We start from the raw sequence: 24,472 nt of genomic DNA on the forward strand, positions 1-24,472 counted from the left end.
ATGGTAAAGTGGCAACCCTTCTACCTTAATCCTGTATTCTTGCAATGGTTATGTTCAACTGTTAACATAAGATTAATGACATTGCCTTCCCTACTCTCTAAAAAAAGATCAGATCCTTTACGTAGATTCTTTACTCTCCCATTACGTTTGATAAAATCACTTCAGTTATAATAGACATGAAAAAAGGGAAGTGCCCAGGACCAGATGAGACACCACTGGAGGTGTATCAGTGATATAGTGGACATATAAACTCGCAACTGCTAACATTTTACCAAGCAATTTTATGACAAGGTTCTTAACCCCCATTGCTCAATACATAGTAACATAGTATGGTAGGTTGAAAAAGACAAATGTTCATCCAGTTCAGTCTGTTTCCATCCCCCCCTCCAACACTTTGATCCAGAGGAAGGCAAAAAAAAAAAAATAACCCCAATGAGGGAGAAGCCAATTTACCCCATTTTGGGGGGAAAATTCCTTCCCGACTCCATAATGGCAGTAAGAATAATCCCTGGATCAACCCTCTTCAGAGAAAGTTCCGTCCTGACTCCAAGTCCAGCAGTTGGAAGATCCCTGGATCATCAACCCTTCTGACTATTTAACGTCTATAACCTGTAATGTCATAGCACTCTAAAAAGACATCTAGTCCCCTCTTAAAACTCCTCTATCGATTTTGCCATCACCATGTTCTCAGGCAGAAAGTTCCACAGTCTCACTGCTCTTAAAGTAAAGAACCTCCTTCTGTGTTGGTGATGAAACCTTCTTTCTTCTAGACGTAGAGGATGCCCTCTTGTTACAGTCACAGTCCTGGGTACAAACACATCATGGGAGAGATCCTTGTATTGTCCCCTAATGTATTTACACATGGTTATTTGGTCACGATGAAGGCACTATTGTTTTATTGAAGCCTGATAACCTCCAGAAGATTGCAGTTGCTACAAGCAAATTTGTATTTTGTAATCTATGCTTAGTAAGCTAACACAAATTCTAGCCAGTAAGGCTGGGCAAGGCGATTTTAAGCCTTATTCATTAAGACCAATCGCATAGGTTTGTACGTGGATGATATGGTCCTGCTCTTAAATCGGCCGACTCAACTACTTCGCTCCGCTATAAATATAATTAATACATTTGGGGAAACTTAGGGTAAGCAGCATAAAGTATGCCAATTGATTAATAAACCCCTAACAGGAGGCATAATAGGAAAATCATTCTCATGCCTCACAACAGTATCCTCCTTTAAGTACCTTGGTGTCATAACCTCCAGGGACCCTTCCTTATCGTACGACCTTAACATTTACCCCTTCTAAGTTCTCCACCTGGAAATTATTGCCATTCTCCATAGTAAGAAGAATCAATCTGATTAAATGGATAGCCCTCCTAAAATGTGTCTATGCACTGGAACATGTGGATGTACCGATTCCACACCCCTTATATAATCCCCTTACGTCATTAATGCTCTCCTTTATTTGAAGTAATGGTAGACCACAACTTAAATTGTCAGTTTTACAAGGTATAAAAAAATCACGCTAGTGCCTCCCACCCAGACATCTTTTAGTACTTCTTTTCAGGCCAATTGCGATACAGCCAGAGATGGGTAATAGATGCTGAACTTCCTAGCGCTGAGCATATCTGCTGCATGCTCTGAAATTGCGTTCCTTATGGTCAGTATTAGAGAAATCCCAATCGCCCCTGAAGTTATTACTTCCTTTACATAAATTGGCCAGACAAGTTTGACAACAAACTGAACCTTTTTGCAATTCAAAGAAATAACCTTTCAGTACAACAACTCCTAGACTCGTAAGAGTCACAATTCTGGCCTGATAATGGGATAACATGTTTAGGACACCTGTATGCAACTGGGATGTTGAAATCCTTTGAGAATATAAGCAAGTTTTATGATATTCCTATAAGGTCCTTTTCATAAATTTCTTCAACTAAGACATACATTGCACAATTTAGAGTAGCTAGCCTATTGCTTTCTTTGTACCCATTAATAGGTGTATTGAGAAGCCAGGGCCCTAGATGGCTTATTTCCATATTATAAACCCACCTCACAAATGCTCACTTGGATTTATCCTACTTAGAGTTAATTGATAAGTTATGTCAGATTTCTTTGCATCTTACAGGGATGTGGGGGTGAGGGTGGGAAAAAGAAATACAGGAGGCAATGGAGTCACATCTTCCTGTCTTCCTTGCAGCTAACAATAAAATGGTCCAATCATATATTTTTAACCAGTGTTACTTAACTACAACCCAACTGTTCCACATGGGCAAATTAACGCATGCAGGGTGCCATAGGTGCCCTGAACAAAGGGCAGACTTAATGCACTCAAAGGCCCATTTACAAGCAAAGATAATCTTTCAAACAACTAAGATTTAGGGATCTTTTTGTATTAAGTGTTAATGGCCATTAACACTTTATCATCTTCATTTACATGTAAAATGGCCTGCAGGAGCTGTTTGCAGAGCCCAGCATGTGATTAATCACACACCCAGCTGTGCAAACAGCTGCATTATTCTGCTCTTGGCTGACCTGACCACAGATTAAATTGTTATTGACTCCCGTGGAGATAACAGCATGCGGTCTATTGAGAGGTAAATCTGTTTGCTTTTATTCTCAGTAGCTGAACCATGGACTTTAAGTTCACCTTAAAATCAAGTGAGTGATGGCCGCGCTTGTGTTAATAGGCCTTTATATGGAGCTGTCCTGATATTGCAGCATTCTGTATTGATGCAATTGACTTGGCCATGGGAACCTATTGGTACCTTGTAATCGGACTGCAGGTGCTGATGGGTGATAGAAGGAGACACCTTACCTGTCATCTGCTGCAATTGCTGTTGATTGTGGCATGTATGGAGTTAAACTGCCAGGATATGAGGTTTCTTCACTACTGTTGGCTATAGCAGGAGCGTGACTGCCAGTAGTCATCCAATCCATCGGCTTTAAAATGATGTATGTATAGGTTTAAAGCCATTAGTATGGTCAGTAAAAAGGCATATTGGCCATCACTAAGGGGTTAAGTTGACCCAATGAAAATTCTGCACAGCAACGCCTTAAAAAGATGTCAATGGCAGGAGTAATGTATGTATTTCTCAACAATACAACTATGTGCACACATAACTAGACAACTATTCATTATTACACTAACACCCACCCCCGTCCCCTCGAAAAAACAAAGGCCAGGTCTTATAAGGGTAAGAATCGGTGTTTTCTCTAGTTGTCCCATCATCTGCTATGCCAGCACTTTATCTTTACAACTGTACGTGTTAGGGAAGCATGCCATTTATATTGTTTCTTTATTGGAGCTATAACAACATGTCACTGTAATCCTTAGCATACTGACAAAAGTGTTCTATTGAAGGGAGTATTGTGCTTCTCATACCTCCAAAAAAAAATCTGAATAAAAAAATATTTGGAGAGAAAATAGCACGTCCATCACAAGTTATCTGTAACTAGGCATATATACAGTAAATAAATCATGTCTGCACAAAGTGTCCCGCAAGGAAGGTGATAAATATTTTCCTTTCTTTTCACAGAACAGATCCTGTGGAGAGATTTTCTACACAGCGATGAATAATCAATTTATCACACTGTACACAGGATTGTTAGAGAAAAATCTATGTTAACATATTCGACTGGAGGAAACAGCAAGTCCAACTACAAATAAGCCTCCTAACATACCAAAGTGCAGACACGGAACAGACAAACACAAGTTTATAACGGAAAAGCAGTTGGAACGGTTGGGAAATGTATTGGAAGAGTTTTTCTACACTTCCTACTTGTTATTGCCTTGAAAATCTAAATGTAACAGGCAGAAAAAAATTATATGGCAGATTGGGTGAATTTGATGTGAAATCTACGTAGATTTTGTGTCAGTTAAGTGTAGTGCTCATGTAAATGGGAATCCGCGCCATAGGCTACGGTGCACATTTTTTCCACACATGGACTTGAAATCTGTGTCCGGAAAAATTAGTAACATATCACTTTTTGACACAGATTTAGTATCAGATTTTAACACACGCAGAACGAGGCTAATCCGTACGCAGAGCTGCGCCAACCAATATGCAAATCTGCTTACACAAGCAAATATCCGCTGAATTCCAGGCTGGATTTTTCCTACGTGTGAACAAGGCATGCTTGATAAAGACCAGCAATGGTCGAAACGTCGCTGCCTGTACCGTTTGCTTTTATGGATTTGGAATAAAAGAACATCTTTTTACATCATCTCCTTGTCTGCTGTGGATCTTCTTCACTTATCCAGTTTGCAAAATACAAAGGTTGGTTCACCTTTATTGATCGGCTGTGCAGAGAATTCTTCCCCATGTTTGGGTATTGAAAGTGGTGCTGCAGGACTTCTCTATTTATATTAAGGTACCTTTACACGGGGCCATTATTGCCAAAAGATCTGGTTGAAGCAGCAGTTTTTGGAGATAGTCGTACCGTGTGCACCCAGCCACCGATGGGGCACTGAGTAAGAAATCACTCAGTAGGCACTTTGTTTTAGGTCACTGAAGGGAAGCGACTAGCATGCGACTTCTCGTTCAGTGCAAACAGGAGTTATACTGTTACTGCCTGTTCACAAAGAATGGATGCAGGTGGCAGGAAGGGATCTCCGACACGCTCCGCCTACATTCACTGACCAATTAATTGGTCCTGTGTGAAAGCAAAGAGTAATCGTCGTTGGGACGGCTGTCAGGCGTTTATGCGTCCAACAGTTGTCCTATGTAAAGGTACTTTAAAAGGATATGATGAGGAGGGCAAAACTGAGACTCAACAGCAGCTCCAGCACAAAAACCTCACCAGTAGAGATGAGCGAGCATATTCAGTAAGGCGATATACTAGAGAACATCACCTTTTTTGAGTACCTGCTGGCTTGTCCCTTAAGATTCGGGGTGGCCGCTGGAGTCGGGGGCGGCAAAGGGGGAGCAGGATGAAGAGTGAGAGAGATCCCCCTCTCTTTCTCTCCCTCCCGATCCCCTTTGCAACCCCCCGCTCACCCCCGCGGCCCCCCGAATCTTCATGGACGAGCCAGCAGGTACTCGAAAAAGGCGATGCTCTCTCAAGTATATCGCCTTACCGAATATGCTCGCTCATCTCTACTCCCCAGCCCATACACAATAATACCCCCTCCCTCCATATTGCACTACAATGGGTATGAATTTGGCATTAGGGCACAGTCACATGGAGGTGGTGATGCATTTCTTACGGCGTGGCAGAAACTGTATGTGGTTTACTGCTAATTGTCGCAGGTGTGTTAATTACTGCAAATTGTGGTAAGCAGTGTGTGTATTTTTTTGCCACCTATCCAGAAGCTAAGTACAACAGGTTTTTCGGTTCGCTGCTGAGCGGATTAATTGCTGTCCACCTCTTTGTATTCTCACCTGATCTGATCTCCTGCGTAGTGGAGATTACTAGTTCAGGACTGATACTGAACAATATTCCCGCTGTACCAAAAATGGCCATAAAAGCAGGGAATAACTGGAACTTATTGTGAGGTTAATTATGTATCAATAAATGGAAGTAACTTCTTTTTACACAGGTGCTATTTTTTAGCCTTTCACTAGTGTCCTGTTGAACATATGCAACTATATTATATTAGCTCTATACAGCTGCATACATCTGCCATTGCAAACAGAAATACACTCATTGTCAAAAACAATTCCTCCTCTAGAAGGAGTTGTCAGATTCTACTGAAACTTTCTGTGACTGTAACATTGATGGAAGTGATAACCGTATCAGAGGAAAAAGGATCATTTTATTGCTGAAAACTGAACACTTGAAAGGAGGCTCTAGTACCCTGTTGTACCACCTCTAGCTTGGATACAAGATGTGATACGGGCAGGCATGGAGGCTCTAGTACCCTGTTGTACCGCCTCTAGCTTGGATACAAGATATGATACGGGCAGGCATGGAGGCCCTAGTACTATGATGTACCGCCTCTAGCTTGGATACAAGATGTGATACAGGCAGGCATTGAGGCCCTAGTACCCTGTTGTACCGCCTCTAGCTTGGATACAAGATATGATACGGGCAGTCATGGAGGCCCTAGTACCCCATTGTACCGCCTCTAGCTTGGATACAAGATGTGATACGGGCGGGCATGGAAGCTCTAGTACCCTGTTGTACCGCCTCTAGCTTGGATACAAGCTGTGATACAGGCAGGCATATAGGCTCTAGTACCCTGTTGTACCGCCTCTAGCTTGGATACAAGATGTGATGTGGGTGGGCATGAAAGCTCTAGTACCCTGTTGTACCGCCTCTAGCTTGGATACAAGCTGTGATACAGGCAGGCATATAGGCTCTAGTACCCTGTTGTACTCTAGCTTGGATACAAGATGTGATATGGGTGGGCATGAAGGCATACCGGTTCTGTATGGTATCCTGCAGCATATCGCTCCACATTTGCTGTAACTGAGACTTTAAATTTGTAGGCTGTCAAAGTTGGCATCCCAGATGGTCCCATACAAGTTCTACTGATGATAAAGCTGGAGGCATTTCTGTGACCCCATTGCTGTGTGCGGCCGAGCATTATCCTGGTGGTAAATGGCTCTTTGAAGCTGCCATGAGAGGCAACATATGTGGGTGCAGGATGTCCTGAACATATCACTGAGCTGTCATTGTCCCTTGTACCGCTACTAGGGGTGACCGACTGTCATATGCGATAGCCCCCCAGACCATCACCGCAGCAGTGGGGGCAGTGTGCCACTCCACAGCAAAAACAGGATTGAAGCGCTGACCCCTAGGTCTCCAGACATGAACACTGCTGTCATTAGCGCCCAAAGTAAACTTGAATTCAAATGCTGAAGACAACCCGGTTCCACTCCGCAGCAGTCCAGTGGTGTTGTTCACGACACCACTGCAAACGATGGAGACGGTGGGGGTCACAGAGAGTACACTTAATGGGTATGATGAGACCAAGTGTCCTTCTGCCAAGCGCATGGAAATGGTTTTGACAGACTGACGGGCCTGTAACAATGGTGCCACCTGTCTCTGGATGGTGGACAATAGAGATGAGTGAGTATACTCGCTAAGGCTAACTACTAGAGCGAGTAGTGCCTTAGTTGAGTATCTGCCTGCTCATCTCTAAAGATTTGGCTGCCGGCGGCAGGCGGGGAGCGGCGGGGGAGATTGGAGAGGAACGGAGGGGAGATCCCTCTCTTTCCCCCACTCACTGCCGCAACTCACCTGTCACCCGCGCCGGCAGCCGAATCTTTAGACACGAGCGCGCAGATACTCGACTAAGGCACTACTCGCTCGAGTAGTAGCCTTAGCGAGTATACTCGCTCATCTCTAGTGGACAACAAAACAGTTGGAGCTGCTCATACTTATCAGATTATCAGTAATCATAAAGTACCGTGCATATTTTGTAGGATCCTTTTCAATGCTGTTAAAAAAAGTATATAGAATGTATACACTGGCGGGCCACACAGGGTCCTTTAAAGGGGTTCCTCGGAGAGTCGACTGTGAGTGCGCATGTGTCCTCCTTCCCGGCGCGCTTGTGCACTCGCAGTTGACTCTCCATGGACGCCAGGTTGACAGTAGCGCACGCAAGAGCTGACCCCTCACACGCCAGGTAAACAACAGAGGGACCAAGTACAACGGGATTAGGTGAGTTTGTGTTTTTTTTTTTTAGCTTTTCTCTTTCCACAGGTTAGAGTGTAAAGGGATGCAGGGCAGGATGCAGATGAGTATAATTTTTTTTATTTTGCTGACAGACCCCCTTTAAGTATATATTGGCTGGTATACATCAGGAAGTGCTTTTGGTGTAAATACACCGAACATGCATGACAAATGTGATGTTAACGGAGTCTTAGAAATGTATTGAACAGTGCCTGCTACTCAAGAGTAGCATTTTATATGCATTTAGTTCAACATAGGCTAAAGAAAATACACATACCTTCCAGATTTTCTTAAGTATCTTTTACCGTCTCTATTTAGAACCAGAATATGTAGGTATTTCTTGGCAGTATTACGTTTCTGGGAAAGGCGCCAACAATTCAATGTTTGTTGTTAAGAATAATCTCTGATCATAAATGTGAGGCTTACAATGTTTTAGTAAGACAATTTTTACCATATATTTGTGTATATCCTTATACAAAGAGATATGTTTGACTGAGAAGCGGTCCATGTTACAGGCCTCTACTGGTAGTCATTTAGTCAGACACTCCTGGATCAGAAGACTGAAAACAGAACTTTCGATAAGACTATCATCGCATGGCTGGACGTGGGTATGGCATTACAAGTAAAGCAAACTCCAGGCAAGACACACATACAAGGATTCAAAGAATACCAAAAAGAGAATGAGAGTGTCTTGGTCCGACCCCTCAGGTACCAGTTTCGTCTGGAGCGTTCCTTTAACAAGTTTATGGACCACATTTTTTCTAATAAACATAAAGCAGTAGTACTTGTTTCACTAACCTTCAATAAACGACTACCAAAATCCAAATTAAAAACGTAACTGCGGGGCTGAGACCCCCACGATCACTAAAGCGCTCGCCAACAGCCGGACCCCCCCAGGATCACAACTGTTGACATGTCTCTATGACACGTGAAAAGTTTTTAGAAACCCCAGTAACACTTTAAATATGCATCTTTAAGGCTGGATTCACACATTGTGGCCAGAACCTGACTGCTTCTAAAAGCAGTTTGATTTCCAATTGTGAATAGACTACTGCTTAGCTCCGATATCTTGTCCATTAACAATCAAACTGCTTTCAAAGGGATTTTCATGTTAAAAGCTATTAATCAATAGTTAATCGCCAGGGAGCGGCTGCATGGAATCCCCGGCGATCACCTGGCCCAGCTGTCAGTGTGTCATAGTTAACGGGACCGGAAGTGGCCTATATGGCTTCTCTCCCATTGAAATTAATGGATGTTGATTTAAATACTACACTTCTGTATCGGTCCCCGATGTCGGAGACAGTGGTGCCAAAAGTATAATACCCAGCTTCGGTTCCCATTGATTTCAATGGAGGTGAAGCCAGCTAGGCCACTTGAGGACAGGTCATCAATAGTTTTTGTCCGGAAACCCTTTTAACTGCAATTAATTTGAGAACAAACCAGCGTGGCTACGCCTACAGAGTATCAACCCAACATAAAAGGTAGTGATTAATCTAATTAATTAAAGTGATTAATAAAGTTTTAACTACAGTCTTTTTACATCTTTACCCCTTAAAGGGATTTTGCAGGGAAATACTATTGATGACCTATCCTCAGGTGTCCATCGATTGGGTCCCCGACCAATCAGCTGAGCGGGCGCAAGCGGTCAGCGCCACAATAACACAGAGGTCGGAGTGTAAGCCTCCATGCCGACCTCTGTGTTATTGTGGTGCTAACACCTTCTGCCCATTCAGCTGAACAGTCTGGGTCCCGAGCAACATACCCCAGCCGATCAACTATTGGTGACACCTGTGCGGATGATCCCCAGTTCAAGCCACCCATAGGGAAGCATGGGGTGTCAGCACTTCAATTAACACCTGTGGATTTGATTTGCGGATGCCACGCGTGTCAAAAAATATCGCAGCATGCTCTATTTTACTGCAGATTTCGCGTGGATGGGCTCCATGGATCTCTATAGAAGCAAGCGATCCGCAATTCACTTGCAGATGCATTGCGGATTTGTAGGCAGATACCTCTCTACTTGCTTGGAGATCAAGCAGGGAGGTGGGGGAAGGCAGGCACTTTAGGCTTGTATTTTTTTTCCCGTGCAGATGATCCGCAATGCATCCGTGACCATCTGCGTGAAACAAACTAAAAATTTCATCTACAATCACCAGCAAGCATTCAAAAATAATTTCCACACTGACATGCAGGTCTTCAGCTGCGGAAATCCACGTGTGGACATGAGGCCTAACTAAGGTTCTTGTGTTGTTGCATAACAATGCATGTACACACCACTGCCCATAGGCCGGCTTCACACAAGCGTGACGGGCTCCGCTGCGGAATATTCCGCAGTGAAGCCCGTCACGGCACCCCCCAGAGACCCCATACTTACCAGCGGAAGATAGCGTGAAGACGCTTCCCCGCCCACCGCCGTCGCGTAATGTAACACGCCCACCGCGTCACATGACGCGCCGGCCGCGTCACATGACGCGGCGGCGGTAGGCGGGGAAGCGTTTTCACGCTATCTTCCGCTCGTTACAGCGGGAGATAGCGTGAACGGACGGCTTCCATTGACTGCAATGGAAGCCGTCAGCGCGTACACCCGCGGCAAATAGAGCATGCTGCGGGTGAGGACGGGAGATTTCACGGTGCGAAATTCCGCGGTGGAATTCCGCACCATGAGCATTGTGCTATTAGGTTCAATAGAACCTAATAGCAGGGGGCAACGCAGCGGATTTTTGCCGCGAATTTACGCGGCATAAATCCGTTCGTGGAAAGGAGGCCATACAGTGGACACTCTAACACCTCAAAACAAAGTTTTTGTAAAGCCCCCTCCCTCTTGTCCTGATCTTGCCCCAGCGGATTTTCACCTATGTGGTTCCCTGGAAGAAACCCTAAGAGGACAAAGTTTCTTGTCTAATGTAGAGGTGGAGATAGCAGTGCATTCGTGGCTCGTAGCTCCACTTCAGCCTAAAACTTTTTTTAAATGAGGGAATACAAAAGTTTGTTCACAGATGGACAAAGTGTATTGAAAAGCAGGGAGATCATACTGAAAAATAATGTATTTGTCCTTTCTGAAATTTGATTAGAATAGATTCTACAGGCAGAATGCGGATAATTTTTTACTCACCCTCACCATTTTCTGTGAGACAACATAAGCTAAATTGGCTACTTTCACCATTTTTTTAAAATATTTTTTTCCAGGTTAAAAAGTGAACCAACCTTTTACATGGATCATTACAAATGCACCATTATTTTTTTACTAAGTAAGGGGGGAAAAGAATGGTGTTTTGACTCCTTTGTGTGCTAATTTTTTTTTTTTACATATTTTAAAGTTTTTATTTTTGTCCCACAAGGGGACTTAAACTTGATTACTTTTTATTGTTGCTAAAATACACTGCAATATTGAAGTATTGCAGTGTATTACACGTGCCATAACAAGTAAGCATCTTTGCATACGAGACAGAACTAATTGCTCAGGTAACCTGCAGTCAGGGAGGATACGTTACATAACTAGTAACCTATCATGATTGACCAGGAATGGAAAGTTGAGCGAGTGTGCTGGCCCTTTAAGAGGCAGGCTGGTTGAGCACCCTCAAGGAGGCAGGGAGTGAAGCTAGTGCACCTGCTTGTAAAGGACCCAGGAATAGCTGGCTACAACCAGCCTCGATGATTTACTATGATACTTCCCATACACATTAGGCACATACCGGCTGAAACCAAGGATTTCAGTAGGTTTAGCCGACCATCTATTGTGCATAGAAGTCAACAGCCTTTTCTCAGCTGCTACTTACAGGTGAAGAAGAATAATCCAATGTTGGATTTTCATAATGCTTGAACCTTTGATTCTGTGGGAGATAAGCAACGGCTAGAGATGCCTACCAAATTAGGCACAGCCACACCTATAGCAGTGCCTATGCACTTGGATACACATTGAACAGACAGTAATGCTCACTTCTCTCTTTTAACCCTTGTAAGATGTGAAATTGCTGTAAGGCCAGTGCTGTGCAACAAAAAACACAAGTGGTTTATCGCAAGTTGTTAGTTTTGAGGCAAGTACAGATGGAACTTATAAAAACCAATTCCCTGGACTCAGGTGTACATTAGCTTATAAGTGATACATTTCAGCCAGAATAGCCTTGAAACATTAAAGGAGATGTCTCGAGGAAGCAGTTAATTTTTTTTTTTGCCCAGTCCCCCCCATTAAGTACACATTACTAAGCCCCCCTGTAAATGACATTTCTAGCTGGTTCGTACTTACCGTTCCAGCGTTTCAGCAAGTTATAAAAGTTTCCTCAAGATGGCCGCCGGCTCTTTCCCCGTCGCTCGCTGCAGCCCGACGTGCGCGCTCCCGAGACGCCGCCAGCTGTGTCTCCATGGCAACCGGACGCATCGCAGCCGCCGACCAGACGCCCCGCAGCCGCCGACCAGACAGCAGGTAACCGGCGCTAGCCCCCGGCTCCCCAGCGCTAGCTCCCCCGGCGCAGCGACAGCCCCCCCGGCCTAGCGACAGCCCCCCCCATCGCAGCGACAGCCCCCCCGGCCTAGCGACAGCCCCCCCGGCCTAGCGACAGCCCCCCCGGCCTAGCACTAGCTCCCCCGGCGCAGCGACAGCCCCCCCGGCCTAGCGACAGCCCCCCCGGCCTAGCGACAGCTCCCCCGGCGCAGCGACAGCCCCCCCGGCCTAGCGCTAGCTCCCCCGGCGCAGCGGCAGCCCCCCCCCGGCGCAGCCCGGCGCAGCGGCAGCCCCCCCCCGACCCATCACTTACCTGGGAGGCTTCTCGGGGCTGCTGGGCTGGGCTGGTCTTCTCCGCTGGGCAGCTCCAGTTTCTGCACCTTCCTCTAACAGAGGATGGTGCAGAATGGCCGCTTCAGCGCGCTCCCGAGCAGTGACAGCTCGTCTGCGCATGCGCAGAAGAGCTGTAGCGGGGAGCACACTGAAGCGGCTCGTGCTGAATGGAGAAGACCGGACTGCGCAAGCGCGTCTAAAAAAGCAAGCTGCCAGCGAATTTAGACGGAACCATGGAGACGAGGACGCTAGCAACGGAGCAGGTAAGTGAAATAACTTCTGTATGGCTCATATTTAATGCACAATGTACATTACAAAGTGCATTAATATGGCCATACGGAAGTGTATAACCCCACTTGGTTTCGCGAGACCACCCCTTTAACAGAAACAACTAAGTATATAAACCTACTTACCTGACATCTTTTTCCAGCTTAGAGATCTGGTCCTTAAGACAGTCTATTTGGGTGTCTCTTCGGCGCACAGATTCAATGAGGTACTGGTAGGGCTGGTGAACTTGACTTAACAAGGCATTTGCTCTATCCACCTATAGAATGTGTTGAAAAATAAATACAAAGATTATGTAGAATTCAGAATTTTCCTTTTGCTTTGTTAGCTTATATTTGGTTAAACATCAAGGTTTCTGAAATCTTCCATCCCTCTACAACTGACACCACTACTACCCTTGTCCTGGTGTTGTGACCTCACATAACACTTGTGGCTTTGCCTTAGGCTGCCACAATTAAGATGCCGTCTATTTAGGTTCATTTCTTTGTTCCACCCTTAATTGCTTCGATGACATTTTTGACCCAATTGGAAGAAGTTTCATAAATAGTTTTTGCTAGAGGGAAAAGATTCTTACGACGCTTTCTAGATTTGTCCTGTAATATAATTTATCACATTATTGAATAACTATGTTTGTTTAAAGGGCCACTCCAGTTAATTGTTTTTTCATCCAATATGCAGCTATCCTCCCACCACTACGTCTCAATACTGGTGTCCTATATTGAAATAACAATAGCACACTGCGATGACTGAAGTAAGGACAGCGTACTTGAAGTGGCCTCCTTCTGCTATGATAGGGGCAGATCATCCAAGACGTCATCCACCATCACTTGTAGGAGATTCAGCTACTGATCCACGTTGAAAGTCCCTGGAATGAACACAGGTCCAACAATGGCTCCTTTCATGTATCATAGCAGTAAGAGCACACTTCTAGTGCATTTTCTTTACTTCAGGCATAGCAACAGCCCCATGGGACTTAGAGACAGAAAGTGGATTTCTGCTTTTCGCATGCCACTCTTCAACTTTTCAATTTTTACTCTCTCTCTTACAGGGGCCACAACACAAAATTGAAATTAATGTTCCAGGGCCCTCAGGGGCCCATGCACCATACCACCGGGTAGTGCATGCATGCTTTCCTATCCAAGTACTCTATTGCTGTATCAATATAAGACACCAGTATTGAGATATAGCACTGAATCAGTCTTTCCGATTACCCTTATATAAGAGAGCTAGTGTTCCCTTGGTTATTCCTTTCTATATGAAATCCCCGGCCTCTTTTCCTCAGTTTCTCAGTGTGTGTGTGTAATGCAATCAGTTGGGGGAGCAGGAATGGAAAATGTGTTCGTGTCAGAGTGGCCCTTTAAGCCCTTAATGACATGGCCTATTTTGAACTTAAGGACGCAACAATTTTTCGCGGATTTTTTTGGCGGATCTCCATTTTTCAAAAGCCATAACCTTTTTACTTTTCTGTCGACGCGGCCGTAAAAGGGCTTGTTCTTTGCGTGGCGAACTGTAGTTTTTGATGGTGCAATTTTTGGGTACATAGACTATATTGTAAAACTTTTATTTTTTTATGATAACAGAGAGAGAAAACACATCAATTCTGCCATAGATTTTTTTTTTCAGGCTCTTCAGGCTCCAGGACGTGTATTTACGTCCTGGAGCGTCGGGGTATGTATAAAGACAGGTTGCGGAGCGGTTTATTACAGCTGACACCCGCGGGCAATAGCCAGGCAATCGCGGCTATTAACCCTTTAAATGTCGCTGTCAATTCTGACAGTGACATTTAAATCCCCCGAACTGTGAGATCGGGGGAGCCATGCAGGTGTCATGGCAGCCGGGGGCCTTCTGAAAGGCCCCAAGGCTGCCTTAGGTGACTGCCTATCAAGCCATTCCCTGGGTGGCTTGATAGGCTGCCTGTCAAATTGCAGTATGACGTAATGTTGTAGCATTACGTCATACTGCAGGAGCAATCAAAGCATTGCATTTTGTAGTCCCCCAGGGGAACTTAAAAGAAAAGTAAAAAAAAAAAAAAAATCAATAAAGTTTGATTAATTGTAAAAAAAAAAAAAATAGTAAAAGTTTAAATCACTCCCTTTTTGCCATATCTATAATTAAAAACTCTAAATCATAAAATAAAAATACATAGTAGTAGTACAGTAAAAGAAACCTATACAAGTTTGGTATCGTAGTAATCGAACTGACCAAGAGAAAAAAGTTATGTCATTTTTGTTGCAGTTTGTGCGCCGTAGAAACAAGACTGAAAGATGGCGGAATGTTGTTTTTTTTTTTTCATTTTACTCCACTTAGAATTTTTTCAAAAGTTTTTAAACGTTTTTCAGTATATTATATGGTACTTTAAATAGTCCCACTGAAAACAACAACTCGTCCCGCAAAAAACAAGCCTTTATACAGCGACGTCGATGGATAAATAAAGGAGTTACGATCTTTTTCAAAGGGGGGAAGGAAAAAACAAAGATGGAAAAAAAATTAAAGGGGCCGCGTCATTAAGGGGGTTAATCATGCAGCATAAATGACACAATCCTTTTTTTCTGCGGGCCAGTACGATTACAACGATACCAAAATTCTTATATTTTTTTAAAAGTTTTTTTCACTTTTCTGCAATAAAAACCCTTTTTTGGAAATCTTTTTTTTCTTCTAAAATTCGTGTGGGCTTATTTCTTGCGAGACGAGCTGTAGTTTTTATTGGTACAATTTTAGGGTACATATGGCTTTTTTGATCAGTTTTATTGCGTTTTTTGGGAGGCAAAATGCTAAAAATTAGCATTTAGCCTCAGATTTGTAGTGTTTTTTTTTTTTTTTTTTTTTTTTGCCGTGCAGAATGAAAAGCATGTACACGTCCTTATGGATGTGACGATACCAAATATGTGGGATTTAAATTTTTTTTTTACTTTTTTTATGCTAATATGAGAAAAAGCACCTGAAGAGTTGTTTTTTTTTACATTTTTTCTACATTTTTATTTTTTGTCCATTATGTAGATTTTTTTTTACCCCATTTGTGGCCCTCTGGGGGACTTTTACCATAGCACCGATGATCGCTGTGATAAGGCATTGCAGGACTTATCTCCTGCAATGCCTTATCGCTTATTACAGCGATCACAGGCACTGGCAATACAGGATGCCGGTATCTGGCATCCTGTTGCCATGGAAACCAGCCAGACTCTCTGCGATTATATCGCCAGAGCCCGGCAACGTCACAGAGGGAGCGAGCTCCCGCTGTGGACCCTTCCCATGCAGTGATCTACATAGATCGCGGCAGGAAAGGGGTTAACAGCAGGGGGCGCATCTCCGAAGCACCGCCGCTGTTGCAGCAGGAGGCTGGCTATCACGGACAGCCGGCTCCCACTGCCGGATAGCGCGAGATTGCTTATGATCTCGCGCTATCCCTGGGACATAAGTTTACGCCCTGTTGCAGAAAGTACCGTGCTGCCAGGACATACAAAATATATAATGTACCTAGAGGATAGGTGATAAATGTATGATTGCTGAGAGTCTGACTGCTAGGAGTCCCATATATGGTGAAATAGCGGGAGTGCACATGCATGGCCACTGTTCCATTCACACAGGGAACCTGTTATTGTGATTGGTAGGGGTCACATAAGTAGGACCCACAGCGATCACACATCTTTCTGAGCGACTCCCTGTTCTGGGACCCTGTTCTATGATGCTCATATGCCCTAATAGGCATAATCCCTATAGCCCCTTTAGTGAACAGGTCTTCTTTTATATTCCCCTTCTGATTTAAATTTTGACAGTTGTAACTTACAGGTTTCCAAGATACAGTTATGTAACAGCAAACAAAGATCAGTGTTCTGTGGGACAAAAGAGCTTGAGAACATTGACCATGCCATTAAAGCAAACAAATACATGGTTGTGCTTGTGCCATTCACTATTCATTAACACATTGTTATTTAAAGATCTGAAAGGCTCACATGCTGGTCCATGTATTCAAAACATAGGAGATTCCTGCTACTTGTATCGCACATGTACTGGACACGCTTGTGCAGAATCCTATGCAGCTAGGGACAGTCAAGAAGGCGACTATATGAGTAAGGGTGCCTGTCCACGCCGGCAAATCACGCCCTCTAAAGCTTTCCATAGCACCGCTATGGAAAGCGCCGGCACACTGTCCACGAACAGAGAATCATTGCGATTTTCTGCTCGCGGCGGGCAATTCGCAGCATGCTGCGAATTGCCCCGATTCTCCGCGGTCAGCCTATCAGATAGGGCTGACCGTCGGCGGCTCCTGCTCCCGGGCGGAGATCCGCAGCGGAATACCGCAACGCCCATGGACAGGGGGCCCAATGAGCATGTATGCTACCATCCTATGACCGGCGCTCATTAATGGTCCATACGTCACAGCTGTGCACCATCACTCCAATCAAAGTCTTAGAAATGATGGAATCAGCCAACTAGAGCAAAACTCATTACCCAAGTTCTAATGATCAGTGGTGCGACCCATAGCAATCACATATTTATCACTGCAAGTTACATCTGAGAGACTCGGGCACAACTTGCATCGAACAGCAGAAGAACACAATGCATGTGCTGTCTGATCTACATGGACAAGGCCATGAACCTCTTTCACATGGACCATCGCAGTTATTTTCATTATAGTCTGGCTATGGTTTCTTTTTAATGAATACATTTTTCTAAAGTTGTTGTAAATTGTTTGTCGTGTTCCTCAGTTATCCGCACTTTATATTTTCTTAAGCTATGATTATTCCTCTATAGAATGCAAGTTATGGAAACAAGCTGATCTAACTGAAATTTAGGGGTTGGCTGAACTAATATGAAGAGGGTTAGTAGATTAGGTCTAACTTATTGGCAATAGCACAGGCACTTGCCCAAAGAAACATATGTATGCATGCTTTCTTACCCTTACCAATTATCTTTTAAAAGGGGATCACCAACATATAAGAAGGGTTCTTTACTGTAAGAGTAGTGAGACTGTGGAACTCTCTGCCTGAGTAGGTGGTGATGAAAAGATCGATAGAGGGGTTTAAAAGAGGACTAGATGCCTTTCTAAAGCGATATGACATTACAGGTTATAGACATTAAATAACAAGAAGGGTTGTGGATCGCAAAAGTTAATCAAGGGATTATTCTGACTGCCATTATGGAGTCAGGAAGGAAGTTTTTCTCCCAAGTGGGCTAAATTGTTTATTCATTGTTTATTTTTTTTTCTTTCCTCTGGATCAACAAGGGAGGGTGGAAATAGGCTGAACTGGATGGAAATTTGTCTTTTTTCAGCCTAGCACACTATGTTGGGTACTTTATGCTGCCCTCATGCTGAATCCAGCAGTCTATAACTATGGGGTAATGTGTAGTTTTCCTGCACTTACATACTATAGAGGCAGCCTTCTGCTTGAAAGAGATTCAGCTTTCGCAGCACCTGGACTTGAGATAGATCTGATGTATTCATGAGATGCTGTGTAAGTGTGCATGTACACAGGAAATTACTCCCTTATAACTTCGGTATGTTGTAAGATCCATTGTTTTTAATGGGGGGGATTTACATCTGTGATTTTTCTCTGGCAGGACTGCGAAAAGAAGCAATGCGAGAGAAAAACTGCAGCATTTTCTAATTTTCGGTAAAATCGCCCATTCTTCCCAATGTGAGTTTCATGCAAATAAGACGCAATGAGGTTTTGATCCCATAGGGAATAATTGGTGATTTTCATGCAATACGCAAGTGCGATATCACTCAGAATTGTTCCTGTGTAAATGCACCCTCATATCAAGTAAAAAGTCAATCACAGCAGGTGGGCACGGAGAGTGGCCGCTTATGTAAGTGGCAGACCGCTGGATCATCTGCCACTACTTTATGCTGCACTCCGCAAAGTACCCAACATGTTCCCTTTAAATGTCTTCTGGTATGATAATACAATCCATAAACCACAAATAATGCATGACATCAGTAAGAGAGGCATGTGCACATTATATACTCCTCAATGCATAACTGGTTAACCAGGAACGGCACATTTACACCTGAAAACTAAATAGGACTTATTTCTGCAGGGTCATTTGTCCTTTGATCTCACATATATTTTCATTACAAACAACAGAAAGCGAAAAAAATTCTGACAGGCATGAATGTCATCTTCAGAGGTGGACATCCAGAATAAGCGGACCTTATATAATAGGACGCTCTACTTACTTCCAGTGAAACTTTGGTGTTTTGTTCCTTATGGTGCTCTAAATCTTTGATGAGCAAAGAATTTTGTTTCTCTAGCTGCAGAAGTCTTCTGGCCAGGTGAACACTAAAAAGACAGTCATGACAAGGACACGTTAAGATTTCTATGGGAATCTTAAAGTAACAGTCTATTAGATCCATTCACATTGTTCTCGCCTTACACAAGCTAATCGTGTTCAAAATTAAGAGGATCCACAAATAATCTGACTAAGGCCTCATGCACACAGGCGGGTTTTTGCTGCGGAATCCAGGGCGGGCGTCAGCTAGCGGGTTACACAGCAAATACCCTCCATAGCATGCTGGGGAAAAGTCATTTTTCATGCACACGAGTGGAAACTAATTACGGTTTCCACTTGCGAAGGAAAAACCACAGCATGCTCCATTTTCCTGCGGGCTCTGCATGAACTACATCCGTTGAAGTCAATGGAAGCCGTCCGATCAGCAGCCCTTCCGCAGTTGACATTGCGGAGGGCCGCAGATTCCGCGGGAAAAACAGGAGTTTAAGGCCTCATGTCCACGGGGAAAATCAGATCCGCTGCAGATTCTACATGTAGAATCTGCAGCGGGTCACTCCTGCCCCGCGGACATGAGCGCCGAAAATAAGAATTTAAAAGTATTTACCATCCGGCGCGGGCGGAGAAGATCAGCTGTTCCTCACGGCCGGATCTTCATTTTCGGCCGGCGGATGAATTCCTGACGCCGGCGGCACGTCGCCGACGTGCCGCGCGCATGCGCCGGGCACATCCGCCGAGCCGAAGCAAGGAAGATGCGGCCGTGAGGAACAGCTGATCTTCTCCGCCCGCGCCGGATGGTAAATACTTTAAATTCCTATTTTAGGTCTCCCGCGGATCCGGACGGCTTCCATAGGCTTCAATAGAAGCCCGCGGGAGCCGTCCCCGCGGGAGACCCGCACGAAAATGGAGCATGGTCCGGATTTTTCCATGCTCCATTTTTTTTTAAATCCCTTTTATTGACGATCCGCGGGTATTTATCTACCCGCGGGTGGTCAATGCATCCCTATGGGATGCGGATCCGCATGCGGGAGATCCGCTGCGGATCTTAAATCATATTTTGCCCGTGGACATGAGCCCTAAAAGAAAAAATAATAATCTGTACTGCGCAGTACAGAGAAGCAGGAAAATGACAGGTACACAGGGTTGCCGTCCACGGACAAGGCTGGATTCCATAAAGAATTCTGCAGCCAGAATCCGAACATGCCGTGTGCATGCACCTTAAGGCATTATGCACATGGGTGGATTTGCATTATGGAATCCGAAGCGGGCATCCGCCTCCAGATTCCGCAGCAAAAAACTCCCATAGCATGCTATGGAAAAGTTATTGTTCATGAACACGAGGGAAAACCTATCAGTTTCCGCTCACAGAGGAAAAATCACAGCATGTTCCATTTTTGCACAGATGGCTTCCATTGAAGTCAATGTAAGCCGTCAAATCCGCGGCCCTTCCGCAATTGACATTGCTGAAAGGTTGCGGATTCTGCATCCTCGCCTGGCAGAAAAGCAGGAGTTTAAAAAATAAATAAACCTGTACTGCGCGTGTCCGACGGACCATCCGCAGTATATATTGAAGAAAAGAAAAGCAGCTACTTACGGACGCCGCCGCCACTGCTGTCAGGGGCGGATTCCGCATGTGGAATCCGACCCTCCCGTGTGCATGTAGCCTATAGCAAAGCACGCTTACAGATATTCAACACAGTTAACTATGTTACTTTACTTTTTCAAAATTTACAAATGTTTACTTTTTTGTGATGTCCAGTGGCATATTTTACATTCATGTCAAAAGCTAATTTCAGAAGTCACAGAGCAGAGCATTATGGGAGTACAAAGAACAGTTATACATTTAGTACTAGGTTTTTAGATAACGGAGAGGAATTAAAAAAAAAACTGATTATCAGTTCTAACAGCAGAATCTTGAAAGCAGCTAAGAAAAGGGTAGGCCACGGACAAGTAGTCTGCCTCGGACAATACTGCGACAGGAAGAATGAGAAGGTGGAGACTTTTTCAAAACGTTATTGATTAATTTGCATGTTAAAACGCATATTGAAAATGGTCCCAGTTCACTTCTATGCACCTGTAGGCACATTGCAACACGTTGGCTGATACTACCTGCAGCTCTTCAACGGTGATGCTGAAGATAGTATTCACAATGTTTTCCTTGAGTTCATCTAAGGTTATGTGGATTCTTAGTGTACACTTTCTGTTTTAAATTTCCCCACAGATAAAAATGGATGCGCACAAGTCCAGGGAATGTGGTACCCATAGCCCCTTGCTCACAGTTTGCTCTTCCATAAACAGTTCATGAAGCCGTGACATGTCGCCCCATCTTGTTGGTAAAAGCAGTGCATTTTTTCCCCTAGTGTTAGTTGGTTATAAAACTGTTCAAATATGTGCAGATAAACTGCGGTATTCACAGTTGATTAGAAGAAAATGGGGCCTATTATTCGAAGTCAAGCCACTGCGCACCAAATGTTGATTTTCTGGCCGTACAGTGCTATTTGATGAGTTAGGTGGGGATTTTAAGTAGACCAGTACCATGAATTCTGTGAATTCACGAGACCTATTAAGTAAAACTACACTTCATCTATCATAAAAGTAAAGTAGTGGGTTGAAATGTCCTCTACAATCATAGTCGGCAACCATGAAAAACGCAACGCTGCTATGAACTTTGCCGCTAGCTCAGTTTTCCCAGACCTGTGACGTGCAAATTAAACTTTTATATTAGAGGAAATCTATTACATGTTTTAACGCATGATTAACCCCTTAAGGACATGGCCTATTTTGGGCTTAAAGGGGTTGTCCCGAGAAAGCAAGTGGGGTTCAGCACTTCTGTATGGCCATATTAATGCACTTTGTAATATACATCGTGCATTAAATAAATATGAGCCATACAGAAGTTATTCACTCACTTGTCTCCGTCCTCGCGCTGTCTCTGCGTCCCCGTCGCCATGGTGCCGTCTAATTTCTTCCTCAGCAGTCTGTTTTAGACGCGCTTGCGCAGTCTGTACTCTCCCCGCTGTGAACGAGCCGCTCCAGCGTGCCCGCGCGATACAGCTCGTCTGTGTGGTCAAGAGAAGGGAGAAACAGCTGTTTGCTGTATTCTCCGGCAGACTCCACCTCCCGCTGTGATGCGTTCTGCCGACCAGCCAATGGGGTGGCTGGATCGGCGTTTCATTCATTACAAGTGCACGCCTCCACCGATGACATCAGTCACCTGCTCACGTGACCGGCGTCTCGGGAGCGCGCATGAAAGCCTCCTGGAAGCGCGGTGCACCGTGGAACGCACCCTGGGACATCACAGGCGCCATCTTAGATGAAGAACTTTATAAGTTATTATTTCTTCTAAACAGTAAGTAGGAAGCGGTTTATACCCGCTTTAAAGGGCTGCTTTATGCCGGGGGGTGACAGGGGGAATGGGCTAATTGAAAATTTTGAGGTTTTGGCTCGGGACAACCCCTTTAAGGACGCAACGATTTTTGGCGGATTTGCATATCCATTTTTCCAAAGCCATAACTTTTTTACTTTTCTGTCGACGCGGCCGTGTAAGGGCTTGTTTTTTGCGTGGAGAAAGGTAGTTTTTGATGGTGCCATTTTTGGGTACAAAGACTATATTGTAAAACTTTTATTATTTTTTTTTAATGATAACAGGGAGAGAAAAACGCATCAATTCTGCCATAGATTTTGAGTTTTTTTTTACAGTGTTAATCATGCAGCATAAATGACACACTACATTTTTTTCTGCGGGTCGGTACGGTTACAATGATACTAAGATTCTTATATTTTTTCAGGTTTTTCCACTTTTCTGCAATAAAAACCCTTTTTTGGAAATCTTTGTTTTTTTCCTAAATCGCTGCATTCAAAGTCCTGTAACTTTTTTATTTTTCTACGTACGCAGCTCTGTGAGGGCTTATTTTTTGCAAGAGGAGCTGTAGTTTTTATTGGTACCATTTTGGGTAATATACAGCTTTTTTGATCACTTTTATTGCATTTTTTGGGAGGCAAAATGCTAAAAATTAGCATTTTGCCCCTGTTTTTTAGCGTTTTTTTTAACGGTTTTTGCCATGCAGAAGAAAAAGCGTGTTCAACTTATTATATTGTGTTCGTTACGGACGCGTTGATACCAAATTTGTACTATTTAAATTTTTTTTATGTGAATGAGAAAAAGCACAAAAAAAGTTTTTTGAACATTTTTATTCTCTTTTCTTTTTTTTTACACCCTCTATGTCCCTCTGGGGGACTTACAGCTCAGCACTGATGATCGCTGTGATAAGGCATGGCAGGACTTCTGTCCTGCCATGTCTTATCGCTTATACAGCAATCATGGGCTCTGGCAACACAGGACGCCAGTATCTGGCGTCCTGTTGCCATGGCAACAGGCTGGGCTCTCTGCGATTATATCGCGGGAGCCCGGCAACTTCACAGAGGGAGCATGCTCCGTCTGTGAACCCTTTCCATGACGCGATCTACATAGATCACGGCAGGGAAGGGGTTAACAGCGAGGGGCGCATCCCCGATGCAACCCCGCTGCTGCAGTGGGAGGCTGGCTATGACTGACAGCTGGCTCCCGCTGCGGGACAGCGCGAGATCTGTCATGATCTCGCGCTATTCCTATGATGTAAGGGTACGTCATTTTGCGGGAAGTACCCCGCTCCCATGACGTACCCTTACGTCATGGGGAGGGAAGGGGTTAAAATCCTGACAAGACCAAGATCTTGTTTACTTATGCAATAGATTGAACACTCCAAACAGGGATACTAAATGAAGCTTTACTATGATATAACTAGAAGAACAAGCAGACAGCTGGATATATTATACTACTAGTTCTAAGTATTATTTATAGTACCAGTGTTTCTGGTGGCACAATGCGCCACTTATAATATAAATATAGTGGATGACATCATCACATGTAACTCGCTGAAGGACCGGTGAGAACGGTTGGAGTTAGTCAAAATATTGAAGGATCTGTGATGACATCACTGTCATGTGATCAGGAAAAGAGCATGTCACTCACGGACAAGTGGTCGTTAGTGCTTTGACTTATGCTGAAACTGACCAGATGTCTGGGGCAAATGATGGGAGAAACAGGTTTAAAAGCCAATTTTTATTAGCTTTTAGCAGCTAAAGTTATAAATGAATAAAATGCAAACATATGGATATAAACACACGGAAATTTGTAAGACAAGGCAAAATAAGACTGCACACATCTGACATGCTTTAATCCTTTAATGACATGGGCCCCCTTTTTCTCCCATTTTTGTTTTTTTCCTCCTGACTTTCAAAAAATCACAACTTTATTTTTTCAGTTTATATAACTAGAAGGAGACTTGTTTTTTGCGGGACGGGTTGTATTTTTCAATAGTACCATTTACTGTACCACTTACTTTACTGGAGAACTTTTACAAATTTCTAAGTGGGGGGAATAGAAAAATACACAATTGAGTCATCCTGGGGGAGGCAGGTGGTTTGGGGTAATCTTTGTAACTAGCTTACTAATCATTTCTAGTTGCAGTGTACACTGGGGAACCAAATAGTCTCTAACTATGTTGTAAAATGTTTACAAAGACCAAATA

At 43.9% G+C, this 24,472-nt stretch overlaps 1 protein-coding gene across 2 annotated transcripts in view; it reads right to left on the reverse strand.

Annotated features, from left to right (window-relative positions):
* The window catches only part of PIBF1 (progesterone immunomodulatory binding factor 1), a 188,376-nt gene that overhangs the window by 49,323 nt on the left and 114,581 nt on the right, over nucleotides 1-24,472 (reverse strand). For both annotated transcript variants that reach the window (XM_066581127.1, XM_066581136.1), the window contains exons 14-15: nucleotides 18,853-18,955; nucleotides 12,803-12,933 (exon numbers count right to left, since the gene is read on the reverse strand). In XM_066581127.1, coding sequence (XP_066437224.1) covers nucleotides 12,803-12,933; nucleotides 18,853-18,955 — 234 coding nt within the window. The remainder of the gene's footprint in view (nucleotides 1-12,802; nucleotides 12,934-18,852; nucleotides 18,956-24,472) is intronic.

This window comes from Eleutherodactylus coqui, chromosome 1 (genome assembly GCF_035609145.1).
Source record: "Eleutherodactylus coqui strain aEleCoq1 chromosome 1, aEleCoq1.hap1, whole genome shotgun sequence".
NCBI lineage: Eukaryota > Metazoa > Chordata > Amphibia > Anura > Eleutherodactylidae > Eleutherodactylus > Eleutherodactylus coqui.